Source organism: Colletes latitarsis, chromosome 6 (genome assembly GCF_051014445.1).
Source record: "Colletes latitarsis isolate SP2378_abdomen chromosome 6, iyColLati1, whole genome shotgun sequence".
NCBI lineage: Eukaryota > Metazoa > Arthropoda > Insecta > Hymenoptera > Colletidae > Colletes > Colletes latitarsis.
Window position 1 is genome coordinate 5,921,587 of NC_135139.1, and position 19,514 is coordinate 5,941,100.

Here is a 19,514-nt window from a genome sequence, read left to right on the forward strand (position 1 = left end):
GAGAGGAAAAGAAAGAGAGAAAGAGCCTGCATGAGATTAATCGTTTCGTATCCGCGGAATTAATTTCTCATTATCGCCGTTATTATTTTTATTGTCGTCATTATCATCGAGTATTATTCCCTCCTTTTTCATTTCTTTCACTTTTGTACATCTTATTTGCATTGTGCTCGTCCCTTTCGACTGCAGCGATCAAGGATAGAAATTAAGGTCGGATGAGAGTACACCGTGAATCCGTGGTTCTTTTTTTAGAAGAAAAATGTTTACTTTTAGTTTTTAATTATTTAGAATTTTAACATTTTATATTTAGTTTTTAGTTTAATCGGGTACGTAATAGTGAATTTTTAATTGAAAAACTTAAATATCAATGATATAAGTAATAGAATTTAATTAAATTTTCTTCCGTTTTGGAAAGCTACGTTCGTTACTTTTATCAAAAATATTCTAATGGCGATACGCAATTTATTGACTTCGTTGATCCGAAAATATCGATTCTCAAGATTTTAACAGTTGATCGACAGGGAAAGAATTATCAGAGAATTTATCGGTGAAATTGTTTCGGTAATACTTTTCCAGGATTCACGCTGCACTTGCTCCGTTGATTAAAAATTGACACGTATCTATGCGTACGCGCGATTATCATCGTTGAACACACGACTGTAGACAATTTTTTTAGTTCGAACAACTTCGTACGGTAAGAGACCCTTTAGATATTCACCTAACACCTAAACCTAAACATCCAATCGCTATTTTTATCAAAAAAAACATGTTAAAAATCTTTAATAGTTATCCATTGTTCACTATTGCTATAATAAAGTTTTGCTTTAATAAACGATGGATTCGTATGTGCTATTTATTCATATTCGTAAATACCCTAAAATGTTCTTCCTGACGAAATACATCGTCCTCTTTCGAGTTACAAGGTGTCATCGACTCAAGGTAAGTAAGCATACTTTTTATATTATTTTTAAATATTATTTTTGGAATTTTTAATTTGTGTACAAAATAAAGAAGTTATGGGATAATAATTAAGCTCTCGAATAAAATGATTATAAATGATCAAAATATATTATCGTTGCTGATAATTATTGCCAATGAAGAAAATACTGTCCATTTTCTCCTGCTATGATTCATTTTACGTAATTGGAGCCAGTTATTTGAATCAAAAATTGCATTGCAATGGTAAAATATAAACAATATAATAGAAAAAATTTGGTTGGTGAAATGCAATCAAAAAAAATTATTCTCATAAATAATGATTATTGTGTAATCAGAAGGATCAGAAATTTGTATTTCTTAGTCATTTTATTTTTTTGATAAATTTGGTATGTATTATTATTTACAACAAACAACTTTTAGTTAATAATTTTTTTCATACAAATTTTTAGGATAATTGTTAGATTTAGTCCCAGAATTTTTCTTGTTTTTTTTTCACGTCGAACGATCCTGTGACTCTTAAAACTTGTTTAAATTATTATATAAAAGATTGAAACATTTACTACTTCAATAGAGTACTTGTTATTTTACAATATCCTCCATGACATTAATGTTACTTAAAAAATTGATAAGGATTGGAGTTTATTTGTGTATGAAATATTTATGCATTGATGTTTGAAATATTTTATTGAAAAAATTATTGAAAATACCAGTTTCACACTTTATACAAGTTATCAGAATATTGTCAAATGAATAATGAATTTCAGTAAAGTAATATTAAAGTTATACAAATATTACCTTCGCAGTGAATATGTTAAACATAAAATTGCTGAGCATCGTAAAAGAACAAAGCTTAATTGATATTTTAATATAATTGTGCCAGGGTTCCCTCCTTATAATTGTAAATTATATCCTATAGGGTTAATATGGACCCAAATAAAAGTAATAAAAACTGTTACTTCTAAATTTGCTGGTATTGAAGAATTTGTTTTACGAAGCACTAAATATAGTGACGATCGAAGGTTGGAAAAATTGTGTTCACCAAAATTGAAATAACTTTTGGCAATTGGACGAAATTATTGAAACTGCTATAGAACCATTTATTATAAGTTTAAATGATTCCTATTATACATTTGAATCAAATACAAATTGAATATTATTATTAAATTGAATGTGAAATAATACAGAAATATTTGTTTATAATTTAATTTGTCCTTTTATTTCTTGCGTTATTTGGGTGTATTACTATTCTCAACGAATAATTCCATATTGTGGCTACGCCTCCCGTACTCGCCACCAGAGGGATCGCTCTCTCGCAAGCGTTACACTGACATTTCGTTTCCTATACAGGGAGTTCGGCCAACACTAGAAAAAATGTTAATGTGAGATTCTAGAGGGCAAAATAAGACGAAAATCAAGAATACTAATTTGTTGATGGAGATTTCGTTAAAAAGTTATTAACGTTTAAAGTTCCGCCCGTACTGAATTTTTTTCTAGAAAGTGGGTAGGATTTCGGGGGTAAGTATATTCACCAAAAATTATTGTAATTGACCCCTGCAACTGAAAATAATTTTTTTAGAACGATTCAAAATATTTTAATTTTGTCGAAAAATTTCACACCTCGAATTTTTTTTTAGAAAGCGGGTAGGATTTCATGGGTATGTTTATAGACCAACAATGATTGTATTTGACTCCCACAACCCAAAATAATTTTTCCAGAACAATTTGAAATTTTTTAGTTTCGCCGAAAAATTAGGCACCTGCCCCCTGTCGATTCTTCTTAAAAATTCGTTTTTGATTTTTAGTAATTTTGTTTGACGCTCTACAGAAAAGTTGTTTAATACTTTTTTGTAGTTACCCATGAGGTCTACTTCAGAAAAAAGTTTCGTTGAAATATATTCACCATTGTAGGAGTTATGGCTGTTTGAAAATTAGACAATTTTTATGAGGTTTTTCTCACTTTACGGGGTTTAGGAGCAATTTTTCGAATATTTTTGGAATTTCTACATATTCTCCATTAAAATACGCGTTATTTGCTTTTTAAACATTAAAATCGTCCAATCCGTTCAGGAGTTATGACGTTTTAAAGATATGCTTGAAATTTTGGGGTGACATTTCTGACTAGAAATTAGATTTTCGGTAAGGAATTTTTATCTTGAAAATGCATAGGATTTCGGGGATATGTGTGATGACCAAAAATGATTGTAATCGACTCTTGCAACCGAAAATAATTTTTTTCAGAATGATTTGAAAAATTTTTTTTTGCCTAAAAATTTCAGTATCTATCCGAATTTTTTTCTCGAAAGTGGGTAGGATTTCAGGGATATGTCTATTCACCAATAATGCTTATAATTGACCCTTGCAATCAAAAATAATTTTTCCAGAACTATTTAAAATTTTTTAATTTAATTTTTTAATAATTTTTTAATGAAGCCACAGTCAAGAAACTGATATTCTTGATTTTCGCCTTTTTTTGGCCTCTAGAATCTCCCATTAACATTTTTCCCAGGGGTGGCCGAACACCCTGTATATGCGCTTCTCGACCGACTATTCAATATCCCGGCGTCTAAGGTAGGTCTTGATAGAGTTGCCTTACTGATGAGCCCACTAGCAGGCCCAGGACGAAACAAAAGGTCTCTCTTTTTCAGACTTCTTCTTATTCCCTTATATCTAGGGATACCTCACGCTGCAAGGAATCATGCATCTGTATCGAATTAATTTACTCTCGAAAGCCACGGTGATGATTCGATTCTCGATAACAAGATTGGAACTAGCGACCTAGGAGAAAGTCAGTCGGAGCAATGCACTCGAGACGTGTACGTACACGTTTCGACCTGCTCCGTTGTTCTGTTCGACCGTTGCTCGATCAATAGAGCAACCTGAACTTCAGGCTATCCCTTGAGTTTGAATAATAATTGTGTGCAACTACTAACTTTAGGGGAGTTATGCATCTCGTCTATAGACGGCACATCTCCTCTACCCCCGCTATTGAACTTACGTCATCGCGATCGGTCTTTTACGCTACCGTTGCCACACGTCATCGTGGTTGCGACGGGTTAAGAGCTATTTCAGTCATGACGTCATCGTGGAGACCTTTGACGCACGATCCCTACTATCATAGCGTCACACATATCGATCATCGAGTTCTTTGAGGCCGACGTCTGCGACGTGATCGTCTCTATTGCGTGTCTCTAAACGAAGGTGTATGCATCAGGAGATATTCACTTGGCGGAAAGGTCGTGAGAAAACGCATCTGATGTTCTTTTCCTTGGGGATAAAATATGCAACGTTTGTCTGAAGAAAACAATGTGAATTCACTTGATGATAAGAACGAGCAGAAAAGTGATGCAATCACATTCCTTATGTCACTATTATATTATAGGATTGGTCAATTCGCTGCTCTTTTCACTTGTTTTCATTCGTAGTATTGTGCCTCGTCTTGTTATACTTATTTGTAAATGCGTCATAAAGTTGTTTTGCTAGTTAATGATATTTTTAACTTATGTGACATTTTTTCTCGAGAAACTATTTTTCTATTAATTCGAAGATCTTGGACGCCGAAGTAGAACTTTTTAATCAATCAAACGTGTTCCTTTTGAGATGTCTGATCGGACAGTTGTACTTTAATCATTGAAAGGACTTGTTAGTTTTGTATCTTTAACACGTTCACTGTTCGATCTCTCAGTGGCGTATCCAATAGTATGGTGTTATGACCCATATATGGGTTGTATACAGTGAACGTGATAAAACAGGAATGGTCATGTTCGAATAATTTTATGATCGAAATACGTCTAGAATTCTGAATCAAATACGAGTGACAACCTGATATTCTCTATTTTGCTATGAACGAAAATCGACATTTATTGTTACTGTAACTATTCATTATTTGTAATTAGTACAAAATACTTGTATTTAGGTTTACTGACGAATAAAAAATACATTATCGTTTCCAATCATTTCTTGTAGTTTTAAAATAGATTTATAAAATTATGTATTATGGCAAAAATATAGAATACCTGCACGTTCTCTCTGCTCGATGTTTGAAACAGAAACGGTATTTCGTGCAGAGCTTGATTAACATCGACCCAAAAATCAGTAGACGCCGACATTCCATAATTCTACAACGTATTTTAAGTGTATTTCGTACAGAACTACGTTTCTATATCAACTTTTGAAGTCACGATAACATGTCCTGAGAGGTTTATGGTTTTCTTACTGTTTCCATTTACTGCCTCTTTGATTTCATAAACTGATCTCTAACGCCTTTCGACCTTTACAAATAATATTAGGATTCATTGAAAATATAAAATGGAATACGGACATTGTACGATTTTCTACTTAACACTTAAGGTCAACTTAAAAGTCAAGAGGAATAATTACATAAAATCGAAAAAGAGGTTTAATGCGTTCATTGTAAGACGAGATAAACATGAACAAATCTTCATGTTTCCACTATTTTCATTGCTTCAAATATTGTACATTCATAGATCTGTATGATTGTCATCAATTTCCGTTGTTAATTTCTTCTTATGCAAGTGGAGTCAGGAGGGAATGACAGTACATCCCCAGCAAAAATCGAAATGAATTCATAACTTTTAAGTATTCAAAGATTTTTTAAAGAGACTTGCGTCAAAAAAAAAGTGAAAAATCATTGCTTTAGGAAAAAATTCATACTTCAAATATATTGTATAATATATACTATATAATAGATAGCAAAAATCATCCAAGTTAAAAAAAAAATACGATCTGAATTATCTTCGACAAACGTTTGGGGATGATCTGAAATCGATCCTCTTCTAAACGAAGATATAAAAGTTATGGCAAGTACTGTGGCAATTTCGAATCGTGAAAGTGATACTGAGCGACTAATATTTTTTGCAGAAAGTATTGTCGCGCGAGAGTAAGTTGGTACGAGAGGAGAAAAATGCAAACACCCCTTCCCAATGTGCCATGAACGCGCAGCGTTATCGAGTGCTCTGATGCGATAATCTGCCGAGGAAAATTGCCGCTCTTAATTAATTCAGCGAGGCACGCTGTCGATTTTTATTAACGATCGTCGATTCACGCTGGATTGGACGGTTTCAGTCGTTTGGCGAGATCAAATTTTAATGACACGGGACTCGCTTAAGCGCAGCTGCGTTTGCGTTCGATTTTTCGATGCGCCAAACGATGAACTTATCGAGCCGGTCTATTAAGATAAATGATTTCGGTGTCTGAATTTAATTGAAGCATTACGAACGCGTTTGTGCCCGAGCATTAGTAAAAAATTTTATTTCGACACCGTAGATCGAAATATAATAGAGATAAAACGGAATTAAGCTGCTTTGATAAAGAAGAATATAATAATCAGGTCGACTGAGTAAAAACGTAATTGAATCCAAATTATTCTGTGTATCCATTGAAGATGATGGTGTTCGTAGATTCGTCGAACAGTTACGAGGAGTGGAGTTATTAGAATTAATATTTTTAGTTGAAGAAATTGTTGGATATATTGGTTTTATTTATACATACGGGGTGTTAGGCCACCCCTGTGAAAAATTTTAATGGGAGATTATAGAGGCCAAAATAAGACGAAAAGCAAGAATATCAATTTGTTGACTGAGGCTTCGTTAAAAAGTTATTAAAAAATTAAATTAAAGCTTCAAATCATACTAAAAAAATTATATTTAGTTACAGGGGTCAATTACAAGCAGTTTTGGTGATTAGATATACCCTCGAAATCCTATGCACTTTCGAGAAAAAAATTCATTACAGAAAATTTCATGTCTGACCATACCATTGATATGCTTCACTGAAATTTCATGCGTATGTTTAAAACATCATAACTTTTTAACGGATTGGACGATTTTAATATTTAAAAAAGCAAACAACGCGTATTTTGCTAAAGAATATGTAGAAATTCCAAGAATATTCGAAAAATTGTTCCTTAACCCCGTAAAGCAAGAAAACCCCCATAAAAATGGTCCAATTTTCAAAGAGCCATAACTCCTACAATAGTGAATACATTTCAATGAAACTTTTTTCTGAAGTAAACCTCATGAGTACCTACAGAAAAGTATTACACAACTTTTCTATACGGCGTCAAACAAAATTACTAAAAATCAAAAACCAATTTTTAAGGAAAATCGACAGGGGGCAGGTGTCTAAATTTCTCGGCGAAAAAAAAAATTTCGAACCGTTCTAAAAAAATTATTTCTAGGTTCTGGGGTTAAATACAACTATTTTTGGTGAATACACGTACTCTCGAAATCCTACGCACTTACGAAAAAAAAATTCAGAAAGATGGACAAATTTTTCGGCGAACGTGAAAAATTTCAAATCGTTTTGGAAAAATTATTTTTGGTTACAAGGGTCAATTACAATCATTTTTGGTGGATAGACATACCGCCGAATTCCTACGCGTTCTCGAGAAAAAAATTCCTTACCGAAAATATAATGTGTGGCTGGAAGAGTTTCTATAACTTTTTCCAGTTATCTCTCCAGAATCTCCCATTAAAATTTTTCCCGGAGGTGGTCGAACACTCTGTATATTATATCTTGCCAAGTGGTCAGAAAAAAATATGTAAATAACCTCGTAAACTGAATCCTTAACAGCATCTAGAAGAAAATATTCGATTTTTCATCAACTCGTATAGCTTCTTTAAGCTATAGAAACAAAAGTTTAACAAGTATCAATTTGATTTTTGTTCAACGATAGAGAAATTTAATTTGGTTCAAGTCAATTGATCCATTGAAATATTACGTCAATCAGTTTAAAAAATGTTGCAAGGAGAATATGTTAATAGCATTAGAGCACAGTGTCAAGTATATACAATGTTCGGTTCAAAATCCTATAACGTTGCTAATTTTTTAAATTCATTACAATATTTTCAGAATATTGTATTAAAGATTTGATTCTCTAATAAAACGTGAAAGAATTGATTTTTTCGAAATTAAGCAGATATCTCAAATGCAAAACATCGTGAACCATGAACCGTGAATCGCAATCAATATCGAATGGGCTACATTATTGCTATCCCACTGCATGGACATATTTTTTTGAATATTACAAGTATTTGAAAACCATGTAAACGGTAATAAAATCACCCGAAGGATTCAAGCCTTTATGAAGGTTGCTACGATTTTATTAAATGTTATTAAATGCGCGACTGTTATACTTGTGATCGTTCGTGTACAATATACATGTATGTATCATGAAAGTAGTTAGTCTGCATTTATTTCATGAAATCGTACATTGCACTAATACCAACAAAATTGATTTATAATTCATGCATTGTAGAACCTTATCACGAGAAATAAGTTTCACGATTTGTTGCGTCGCAGACACTCGAGCGTCCCGTCGCGACGCAATATAACACTTAGAAAAGGCCCAAGTGTTAGGGTAGGCCCAACCACTTGCTCGCCTCTTTATTACGAATTTTTCGTCGCCTGGGCAAGTGGTACCCTTAAGACCAGACGTCTGCTAGGTAGTTGGAGACGCTGCTCGACCACCCGTATTTCCAATATGTTTAGATTCACCCTGGTGTCCTCTTAACCGACTTTCCTTTTCCAAAACAGCCTTATGCATACCTCCACTCCTTTCCCTAGGTCCCAGCCTACATTTTTCCCAACTAGCCAATGCCTGATAAACCACTCCCAATTTTCCATTCCAATTTCGGCGTCTCCACCCACTAAAATTAGATATATAAAGTAACTGCGAACAACGAGACGAGAGATTACTCCAAAAATCCGACAGAGAATTTACTCTAAAAACTCCGAACGAGATTATTGTAAAGGTCCTCGCCGTGGACTAATTTCAATCGCGCTTCACAAATAAATAAGTTATTAAACCAACCAGCATTTTTTACTTCGTCGTGAGCCAACTATTTCAACGTTGTCGCGACGTACACGACATTGGTCCTTCGAGCCGGATTGCAGTAAATTAGTACTGTGATCTATGATATTGTGCTCAATTAAGAGCAATCTATAGTGAAGTGCAACGTAACCAACTTTATAGTGATCAAGTAAGATCATTTATTAAATTAAAAATCGAAGAGCAGTAATTTTGATCGCTCATTTATTGAGTCATATCAACGACTGTGGACATTCACCGGATGCAATAAGCATTCAACGGAGTTCCTTGGCGAGGATTCATAAGTGGCAATATTATATTGTCAAATCATTGGTGAGGACATCGAAGTCGACGGGTACACCTGTATCATCGTTGGGCAATTCCTGCGGAGCGGCGTACCTGCAACCGGCGGACCTGCAACCACTGGCTAACAACCCCGGAACCATCTGGACATCGAAAGGGGTCCAGCGATTGACAAACTTCAACCTTTCTACCTGCAGTTGGGGCAATTGACAACCGAAGGAGGACAGAGTCGATTATAGTTGCGGTAAAAGCCATTTAGCACTCAAGTAAGCTTGACTCACCTTCCTATACCATTTAATTACTCTTTTCCGAAAATTGCTTCAGTCCCTATAAATTATGACGGCAGATTTAAAATCTCTTGCTAAACAACGTACGGTGCTCAAGGCACAAATTACGCGAATAAAAAATTATGTAACGGACACAGAGGATTTAGAAATACACGCGTTAGAACTGCGTAAGCAGAAACTTGAAGACCTTTTTGAAAGGCTTTGTTCGGTTCAAACAGAAATAGAAAATGTAGACGATAGTCCTGGAACGGCAGCGCGCGTAGAGTTTGAAACACTCTATTATGAATGTGGAGATCTTATAGGTGGGAAATTATATAGATTATCTAATCGTTCCCTAACCACTGCTCCAGTAAATAACATTTCAGCCGCTAGTCCTACTATAATGACGAACCAAACAATATTACCGAAAATCCACATTAAGCCATTCGACGGAAATTTTATCGATTGGCAAGGTTTTTTCGATACATTTCGTTCATTGGTGCATGAAAATGATTCTATACCAATAGTGCATAAATTTCACCTCCTAAAATCATATTTAACTGGGAATGCGTCTTCGGCTATCAATTCGCTAATTGCTTCTGAGGAAAATTACTTTGTTGCTTGGGAATTAATACAAAAACGGTTTAATAATCCGAGAAAAATAATACAAAGCCATATACGCGCTTTATTCGAATTGCCGGAAAATCTTAAATATTCACCTTCTGCATTACGTGCTCTATCAGAAGCGGCAGAGATGCATATTAATGCATTGAAGGCTTTAAATCAACCAGTAGATTGGGATGAAATGTTAATTTATATAATAACGTCAAAACTCGATAGAACAACACGCACTTCTTGGGAGCGTACAATTGAAGAGAATGTCATGCCAAAATTCAAAGATTTATTAGCATTTATAAATCGATATTCACGAGACGATGAACCAGTCAAACTAGTTTCACAGTACCATGACAATCCTCAACAGCGCGATAATAATTACAAAAAACAGTTTGATAAACCATATAAATTACATAAAACCAATACCTTTGTCAGTGCACATTCCTCAATAACCTGTGCTTTATGCAAACAAGCTCATTATATAAATCAGTGCAAACAATTTTTAAGTCAAACTCCTTATGAGAGACTAAAGTTAATTAAAGGCATTAAACATTGCGTAAATTGTTTCCATTCGAATCATACAACGGTACAATGCCGAGCGAGTACCTGTCGGAAATGTGGCGCTAAGCATCATACATTACTGCATTTTGAACCTTCAAACAATAATAATAAGAAAGATACAACTGTTGACAACGCCGTACCGTCAACATCAACATCAATAGCATTAACAGCTTATGGAATTTCAGAAGTTTTATTATCTACGGCTCAAATTATAATTTTGGATGCAAATAATAAGGAACACAATTGTAGAGTTCTTTTAGATCCTGGTTCGCAATCGAATTTTATAACCGAGAAATTTGCAAATAAATTAAAATTGCCAAGGCGTAAAATCAATTTGCCAGTCTTAGGTTTAGGGCAACAAGCAAATCAAGTAAGGCTGTGCGTACAATCACGAATTAAATCAAGAATTACAAGGTTTTCGTGCGATGCAAAGTTTTTAATATTACCGAATATAATGAGTAATCTACCATCGCGAAGAGTTGAACGCGATGTTTTAAACATTCCAAGTAATGTTAAATTAGCCGATCCTGATTTTAATATACCTGCGAATATTGATGCGTTGTTAGGCGAATATTTATTTTATAAACTATTACGTAGCGGACGAATTCGGTTAAACAATAAAACCGCGGTACTGCAGGAAACGCAATTAGGTTGGGTTATTTCGGGTGAAGTAAGATCCAGTCTTAAACCGATAAATAGGACGAATTGTTTTCTTACTACGGTTAATTTAGATAAACAGTTGCAAAGGTTTTGGGAACTCGAAGAAATCCTTCAAAAAAGATTAATGTCGCGAGAAGAGAAATTATGCGAACTATCATTTCAAGATACAACCCAGCGTGATTCGTCCGGTCACTTTATAGTGCGATTACCATTTAATGATAGAAAGGGCAAGCTAGGTGATTCATATAAAATTGCGCTAAAACGATTTTACGCGATGGAACGTAAACTTCAACTGAATACCAAATTACGCGAAAAATATGTAGACTTCCTAGAAGAATATCCAAAGAAATCATTTCGCGCGAGAATTTCAAGATTTAAACACCAAGGGCATGGTTTCTAAAACCAGTAAATTGTATGCACTGTCTCCGTTTATCGAACACGGTATCATCCGCGTCGGTGGGCGCCTGCAAAACTCAAACATTAAACATTCGCAAAAACATCCGATTCTTCTTCCTAAGTCTAATCACGTATCATCTCTCATTATTCGTAACGAGCACCACCGCTGTATGCACGCAGGTATATTGGGAACGTTAAACGCGGTAAGACAAAGGTATTAGCCCATCGATGGCAAAAATACAGTAAGGTACATAATTCGAAATTGTATCAAATGTTTTAGAACTAATCCGCAAATTACACCAGAATATCCAATGGGTACATTACCAAAGGATCGTGTAAACTCAGCGAGACCGTTTCAAATCGTCGGAATCGATTTTTGCGGTCCATTTTATATTAAAGAAAAGAAATTCCGCAATACGAAAAAATTGAAGGTTTGGATTGCCGTCTTTATATGTTTTGTAACGAAGGCAATGCACCTTGAAGTGGTTAGCGATTTATCAGCCGATGCGTTTATTGCTAGTTTAAGAAGATTTTTTAGTAGACGCGGTTATGCTCACACTATTTATTCTGACAATGGTACAAATTTTGTAGGGGCTAGAAATAAGTTAACCGAGATGGAAGAGTTATTAAGGTCCGGAGAACATCGCCATGTAACAATCAAATATTTAACCGATAAGGGCATTACTTGGCATTTCTCACCTCCAAGATCTCCTCATTTTGGCGGACTATGGGAAGCTGCCGTTAAAGCGTTTAAGCATCATTTACTTCGTACAATAGGAGATAACTTGTTTACTTACGAAGAGTTAAGTACGTATGTTGTAGAGATTGAAGCAATTTTAAATTCACGCCCTATAACACAGATTTCTTCCGATCCCAATGATTACATAGCCCTTACCCCTGCTCATTTCCTAATAGGTGAGTCTTTAATTGGCTTACCGGAGCAAGACGTGTCTGCTATCGCTAATAATCGACTGTCCGTTTGGCAGCATATACAAAAAGTGAAACAACATTTTTGGACCAGATGGTACAAGGACTATTTAAATGAACTAAACATTCGTACCAAATGGCGTAACAATCCATCTGGTAATTTAAAGGTGGGAACGTTAGTACTCCTTAAAGAGGAAAATCTACCACCTATGCGTTGGAATCTAGGGCGAATTAGTGAATTACACCCTGGTGATGATAAAATCGTTCGCGTAGTTACTGTAAAAACTGCCGACGGAATTTATAAGAGAACTGTAAAAAAAATTTGTCATTTACCGATGAATGATTCGATTAGTAATATATAAGAGACAACGCGTTTAACTATTGTATGACAATCATGAATATCATGAAGTGAGCTATATAATTATTAATCTTGGATGCATGTGTGTTTAGACTAATTTTTATACGTCTATGTGGTTATTTTATTTACTATTTCTTGTTGTGAGTAACTAGTTATAATATAGCGAATTTAATCCATTTAGCATAAGGTTTGTTAGAATCAAAGGCTTGTTTTTAATTATGCGTATATACTAACGTTTCACTTAATCCGCTAAACATTAAGATATTATAATTACTAAACATTAAGTATACATCTTACATTGTTGCACATTAGTTTGGCATTTGCTTGTTTTAGAAAGTCTTGCACCTTACAGCAATCTATTCGTAAACCGAAACTTTCATCAACTTCTTTACTTTTTTCTCTCTTGAACTAAATAGTTCAAGGGGGCCGGTATGTTGCGTCGCAGACACTCGAGCGTCCCGTCGCGACGCAATATAACACTTAGAAAAGGCCCAAGTGTTAGGGTAGGCCCAACCACTTGCTCGCCTCTTTATTACGAATTTTTCGTCGCCTGGGCAAGTGGTACCCTTAAGACCAGACGTCTGCTAGGTAGTTGGAGACGCTGCTCGACCACCCGTATTTCCAATATGTTTAGATTCACCCTGGTGTCCTCTTAACCGACTTTCCTTTTCCAAAACAGCCTTATGCATACCTCCACTCCTTTCCCTAGGTCCCAGCCTACATTTTTCCCAACTAGCCAATGCCTGATAAACCACTCCCAATTTTCCATTCCAATTTCGGCGTCTCCACCCACTAAAATTAGATATATAAAGTAACTGCGAACAACGAGACGAGAGATTACTCCAAAAATCCGACAGAGAATTTACTCTAAAAACTCCGAACGAGATTATTGTAAAGGTCCTCGCCGTGGACTAATTTCAATCGCGCTTCACAAATAAATAAGTTATTAAACCAACCAGCATTTTTTACTTCGTCGTGAGCCAACTATTTCAACGTTGTCGCGACGTACACGACACGATTCGTTCAATGATTTGGTTTCTTTTTTAAGTTAGAGAAATGGACTTGAACTAATTGGAATTATTTGCCTTTTAAATAGAAAAACTGACAAGAAAGTAACAAAAAACTCCATTCATCAACTAGACATGTTCATTATAAAGCTTTAATCACACCTCATTACGCAAACATCAAGAATCAGATAACGAAACACAGAACTCGTTCAAAATGCAATTATTATATAATCATTGAGTGTACTTCACATTCGCTCGCCAAAATTCCTCGTTTACATCGCGACAAATAAATTGTAATTTTATAATAAATTATACAATATATAAATTCATAATAAATTGTGATTTTAAAAAATGAGACAAGTTTTGTTGGAACATATTTTAGTTTTTGGATCAATACTGCCTGTCTTTCTCAAAAATATTTAAGGTCGAGAATAACTTTCGGGTCAATATGTTTAATTTGGATGCAAGAAAATTTATAAATTATCGTGACATATAATTGTTCAAAGGACAGTTCTAACAAGCTGTAAATTGTTGTTCTACAACAATTAAGTTATTCTAAAAATTACTGTTGAGTGTTTAAGTGTAATATTTGACGTATTGCTGCAAGCATTTCTTACACGTCGAATTAACGATATGTTGAATCGGTATACGAAACATGGACTTTATGGAAATGATATAAATTGGTGTCTTGACTAATAATGTTCATGATTTGTTAGAGTTTCTCGCCACTGACCGTCAAATTCCTCTTACACTTTTCTAATTCCCGCTGATTGGTAATTGTCAATATTTAGAAAAGTTGGAGAGAGTTGTTGCGTTGAGTTTTGCAAGGGTGACGGTCAGCAACGCCAGAGAGTTCTTCCAGGCATCGACTTTTGGCGTCTTTATCGTTAAAAACATGGTCAAAGTTACGAAGCCATATACAGTGCTCTAATGTTCGCTACTTTTTCCCTCTATATTGTTCGTGGAGTCATCCCTGCCAACTCCTCGAACTGCTACAACTCGCGATCGGTAATGACGCAACTACGAATAAATCGAAATGGATCATCGACAGAACAAAAATAAAATTGTAATACTTTCCAATTTATAACTATGAAATTATTTTAATCGCATTGTTCACCTTTCCCCAATGGAAATGATACCAAACAAGGCCATATTTGCTCTCAGGGATAAGAATTAACCCCTTCATATACGATTTGAAAATGATACTGTTCTAGAAATTAAATTTTTTTTCCTGTCTTGCAATATCCATTATGTGATTTTTGTAAAGCTCCATTCCTGAAATACGAATCTGGGAATGGAATTACTGTACTACCCTCAGTTTCCAAACCTCCTTTTTGCCAAAAAGTGGGCGTTTTTACAAAAACTCGTCTTTCTCGAAAACTGAGGGTGGTACAGCCATTCCGTTTTTAGACTCGTGTTGAAGAGTGTAATTTTTCAAACGTAAATTATTTAATTTTGTTTAAATTTCTCTTGCGTGACAAGATGTCACGCTGACCAGTAAGAGACCAATGGAGATATCGTGGCACGCGCAGCCGAGGCAGAGCGGATAATTCTGACCCTTGGGACTTGCATTCCTGCAAAGGTTCATCTTCTGGTCGGCGATCTTGAACTATAAGTCTCACGAAGAGCAAAGAGACAGTTGCTATCACATTTAAGGATGACATCATTCAGCGTTAGAAGCCAAGGTTTACAATATTGTTGGATGACCAACACGACCATACAAACACCACTCAGTCACATCACAAACATTACTCATCCAAACATCCTAGTCACGATATCTAATCCTTACTTATCCTGAACTTCGTACCCTTCATGAGTTACACTGTCCCTTGACCATCGTCCCTAATTCTACCTATCTTCAGTAATAGTATATGAAAACTTGCAATATTGAAGAACCAGCAGAAAAAGTCTAGTACTAAGTCAACTTAAGGAGGTATTGCTGTCCAGACTGTCAATTTCACGGCCCTTTTTGTGATTTTTTTTTTAATGATAGATAGGCTGTTTTGTACTGAAACTTTGTAAATATATTTATTCATCTTATAAGCATGTACAACATTTCTTTCATAGAAAAATATTAAAAATCGTGGGAATTATAACTTCTTATGTAATGGCTCTTCTAGAAAAGGTGCTCCAATGTCTTCCAGGATTCCAGCCGAGCCGCTAATTAGAAACAGAGGGGGTTAAAGTATCTTCATAAGGAAGGTTGTAGTTATAACAGGAACTAGGGAGAAGTCAAAATCCTGATAAATAAAGAAATGGCAACGCTTCAAGTTTCGAATTTCTATTTGTTAATCGTTCTTTTGTCTTTAACGTATCAAAAAAAATAGTAAAACTCAATATTTTTTTAAATCTCTAAATTTGAAGTCAATCGGTCTGCTAGATCTTGAAATATCACGTAAGCCAGTTTAAATGCGTTTTTTTAAACAAAAAGCTATAACTCTCGCAATTTTTAATATTTTTTGATGAAAAAAATACTATACATATCTATAAGACAAATAAATGTATCTGCAAAATGTCACTACAAAACAACCTACCTGTCGTTAAAAAAAAATCACGAAAAAAGGCCGAAGAAATGACAGTCTAGACAGCAATACTCCCTTAATAGTTGTACGAGTTTCTTAAGAAAACGAAGTGTTGTCAATTCTACTGGAATCCAACAGAGGAATTTAATCGAAAATGCATAAAATGGGCAATTAAAGGAAGAGAGCTGGAATTACTATAAACTGTCCGCGTCCAATTAGCCGTAAAAAGGGCATTATGAATCGGCATCAATATGTTAACATCCTAGATAAAAATTAAATCCCCTTTGGTGAAGAAAATTTGACTCATATTTGAGGTAATGTTAATTTTACTGGAATCCAACAATATTTTGAACTTTTTCGAACCCATAAAGCAATCGATGTTTTCTCAAACTTATGCAGCTTGGTTAACGCTATCAGATTAGTAACGTCAATGTCGTAAATTCAGTGGCATCAAACATTCGAAACAACGTTATTAAAATAAATGTCAAATCCCTTCGGTCGGATTAATCGAAACGAACGATTCAATAGAAATGTACGTCAGACGCACGGGGCTGGCGGGACTGCGCGAACACGAATGAAAAATTCGCAGCAAACACGATAAAATCAGGATAACATAACTCGTGATCGGCCGGGGACTATTTTCACCGTGAGAGAATTGCGCGATCGTGCGATCATGGTTCCCGGTCGAAGTCGAGCCACAGAGTCGTAAAGAGAGGCAACCGCTCGAAAAGGCTATTACTCAGAGAAAAAGCCCCCCGGTTCATCCCCCAACAACGTTTAGGTAAGTACCGTCAATAAAAAGAAACGCCCCCTGTAACAAGACCGGTGTAAGACAAACGGTTCACCGCAGGAGCGCGTGCATACGGGAGGGGTAATCAATTCTGCGAGATATTTCGAAACTACGGTGGGACGCTTAAGCCGGCTTTATCGTATGATGTACACCTCGTGTCGTTTCCGCTCGATGAGAATTGCGAAATCTTATGGCTGGATCGGCTATTCTATAAAATATTGCGGATATTCTCTTACTTATGTGCTTTGTCGAACCCACGCACGCTCTTGGCAAAACGTTCTGTTTTCCTGAAAATTTTACGGATTATGAACGACTTAACCCTTATGTCAATAACCAAAATACGATTCTTTAATAATTGGCCCACTTAGGTACCTTCTTCGAATAAGTCAGATGTATAACGATAATTTTGCTTTCATGCTTTCCTTATATTCTTCCTTTATTGTTTACAACGCACCATGTACTGTTTTCAAAGATTGTAGCAAAAAATTGTAAGAAGTGTATGTGTTTGGACCGGGGAAGCGTTATCGTTGGCGTCGATGGAAGTTTTAGGCTGGGATCAAGTGCGTATCGATGAGCGAAGTATTTAGGTTTATTTAGGTTTGTAAATGGAAGGATAATTTTTTTAATTCCACCCTCCGTCTTACAAAAGTCTATTAACTCGTATTCAAAATACAAAAATTGTATATGCGTACAGTTCCGAAACCATTCATGTTTTCTGCCTAATTGAGCCACTGCTAAAAACGGTAAAGCTTCCACCTTGAAATGGTTTTTGTTTCTGTCGATCCGACTTTCTGTTTTGGAGATATCGTAATTTAAATAAAGGGGTAACTTTTTAATTTCCACTATCTCTGTCTCTGTCTTATGCGTTGAACCTCTCTCTCACACGGGAGTCGTGGCCCAGTGACGTAATATTTAATATTTACTACAAGTACGCGTGGTCAACGACCTCGCCAAAACCATAATAAGAAAGTTCATTGACTGCACGCCGTAAACAATGAAAAGTAAACAAACGTATGAAACCCTTATATCTTCGAAACTAATCACGCGATCGACTTGAAACAAAAATCGTTACATCTCCGGAACTAATTAGGCTATCGACTTGAATGAACGTTCATTTTAAAGAAAATTTCATCCTCTATCCAATGAATATATCAACTATTATTTGTGCTGTCTTCTGTGTTTATTTTGAAATCTGCTTTGACTCTATATACCCAAAGAAGTGTCTCTATAAACTGTTTATTTAATTAAAAATGAAATTAAACTTGTATACAGGATATTTACGTATTTACTACCCAGCATTTTTTCGTAAATGTCTTCTCTGGAATTAACTATGGTATCGAATTGAAACGAAATTCGTTTTCAAGAACATTTTATCTTCTGTACAATGAAAATTAAAAAATTTTTCTATAGTTTGTAAATTATCTGTATGAATTTAAAATACGAAATGTGGACACTTAGACTAAACTGATTGAATTTTTTTTAAATGTACGCTTTAAGAAAAGGTATGCGACGTAAAAGAAAAAGTTATCTTGCGAATAAATTTCAAAACACAACATTTTATACGTATAATGCAAAAATTAGAAATACGTTACCTCGTAAAAGAGAAAAAGAAAAACTTGCCATTTGACTGGTCATGGTAGGTCTGGGTATGCATGAAGTATCGGTAGGTTTAGCGTTATTAAGCTAAAGAGAGCCTGGATAACCGTGTCCTAGGTTAATTGAGACCACGGATAATCGCGATTCGATTAGTCGGGTCTTACTATGTCTGCAAATAAAATTCACGGTTCAAGGTGTGGTCGAGAATCTATACCATTAAATTATACAACAATGACGATCCTTCCTCGTGGCCTGTCCTATATTTTATAGCATGTTCCGAACTTTCTTAACTTACTTTAACTTTACTTTTCTCTTTCCTCACTTAGGTTACTAATCCAACCTTTCTCTCTCTATGTCGTTGGTTCTTTGTTTCAGCCCTTCCAATTTACAAGAACCAACTTGTTAATCGAGTTTAAAGCGAAAGCATTGCGAACTACTATTGTTCTTAAATAAACTAACTGTATTAAATCCATCTCGTTTGTTTGCCCACTTCTTAGTTTACTCGTGTATCTTCCATGAAAATATTTATTTGCACAGATACGATATTACGAGTCACGTTCGAGTCATTAGAAATAGTTGAAACCTAGGGGCTTGCAGATTCATTTGAATCAGAGGGAATCAAACTATTGATCGATATGAATCTGCAGTATTTTTTAAGCAATATTGTCGTCAGTATTGCAAGCTAGCTTCATTAAAGAGAATCGCCAACCATCATTCCTTTATTTAAACAATATTACATTGTTAGTATT

The 19,514-nt window shown here is 35.2% G+C and overlaps 2 protein-coding genes across 2 annotated transcripts in view; both read left to right on the plus strand.

Moving 5' to 3' along the window:
* Positions 1-9,403: 9,403 nt before the first annotated feature.
* Positions 9,404-11,569, plus strand: LOC143342806 (uncharacterized). The gene has a single exon (XM_076767061.1). The coding sequence runs from the start codon at positions 9,404-9,406 to the stop codon at positions 11,567-11,569; it is 2,166 nt and encodes a 721-aa protein (XP_076623176.1).
* A 166-nt stretch (positions 11,570-11,735) lies between these two features.
* LOC143342807 (uncharacterized) overlaps positions 11,736-19,514 on the plus strand; it is a 43,256-nt gene continuing 35,477 nt past the window's right edge. The window contains exons 1-2 of the mRNA XM_076767062.1: positions 11,736-11,779; positions 11,846-12,803. Coding sequence (XP_076623177.1) covers positions 11,736-11,779; positions 11,846-12,803 — 1,002 coding nt within the window. The remainder of the gene's footprint in view (positions 11,780-11,845; positions 12,804-19,514) is intronic.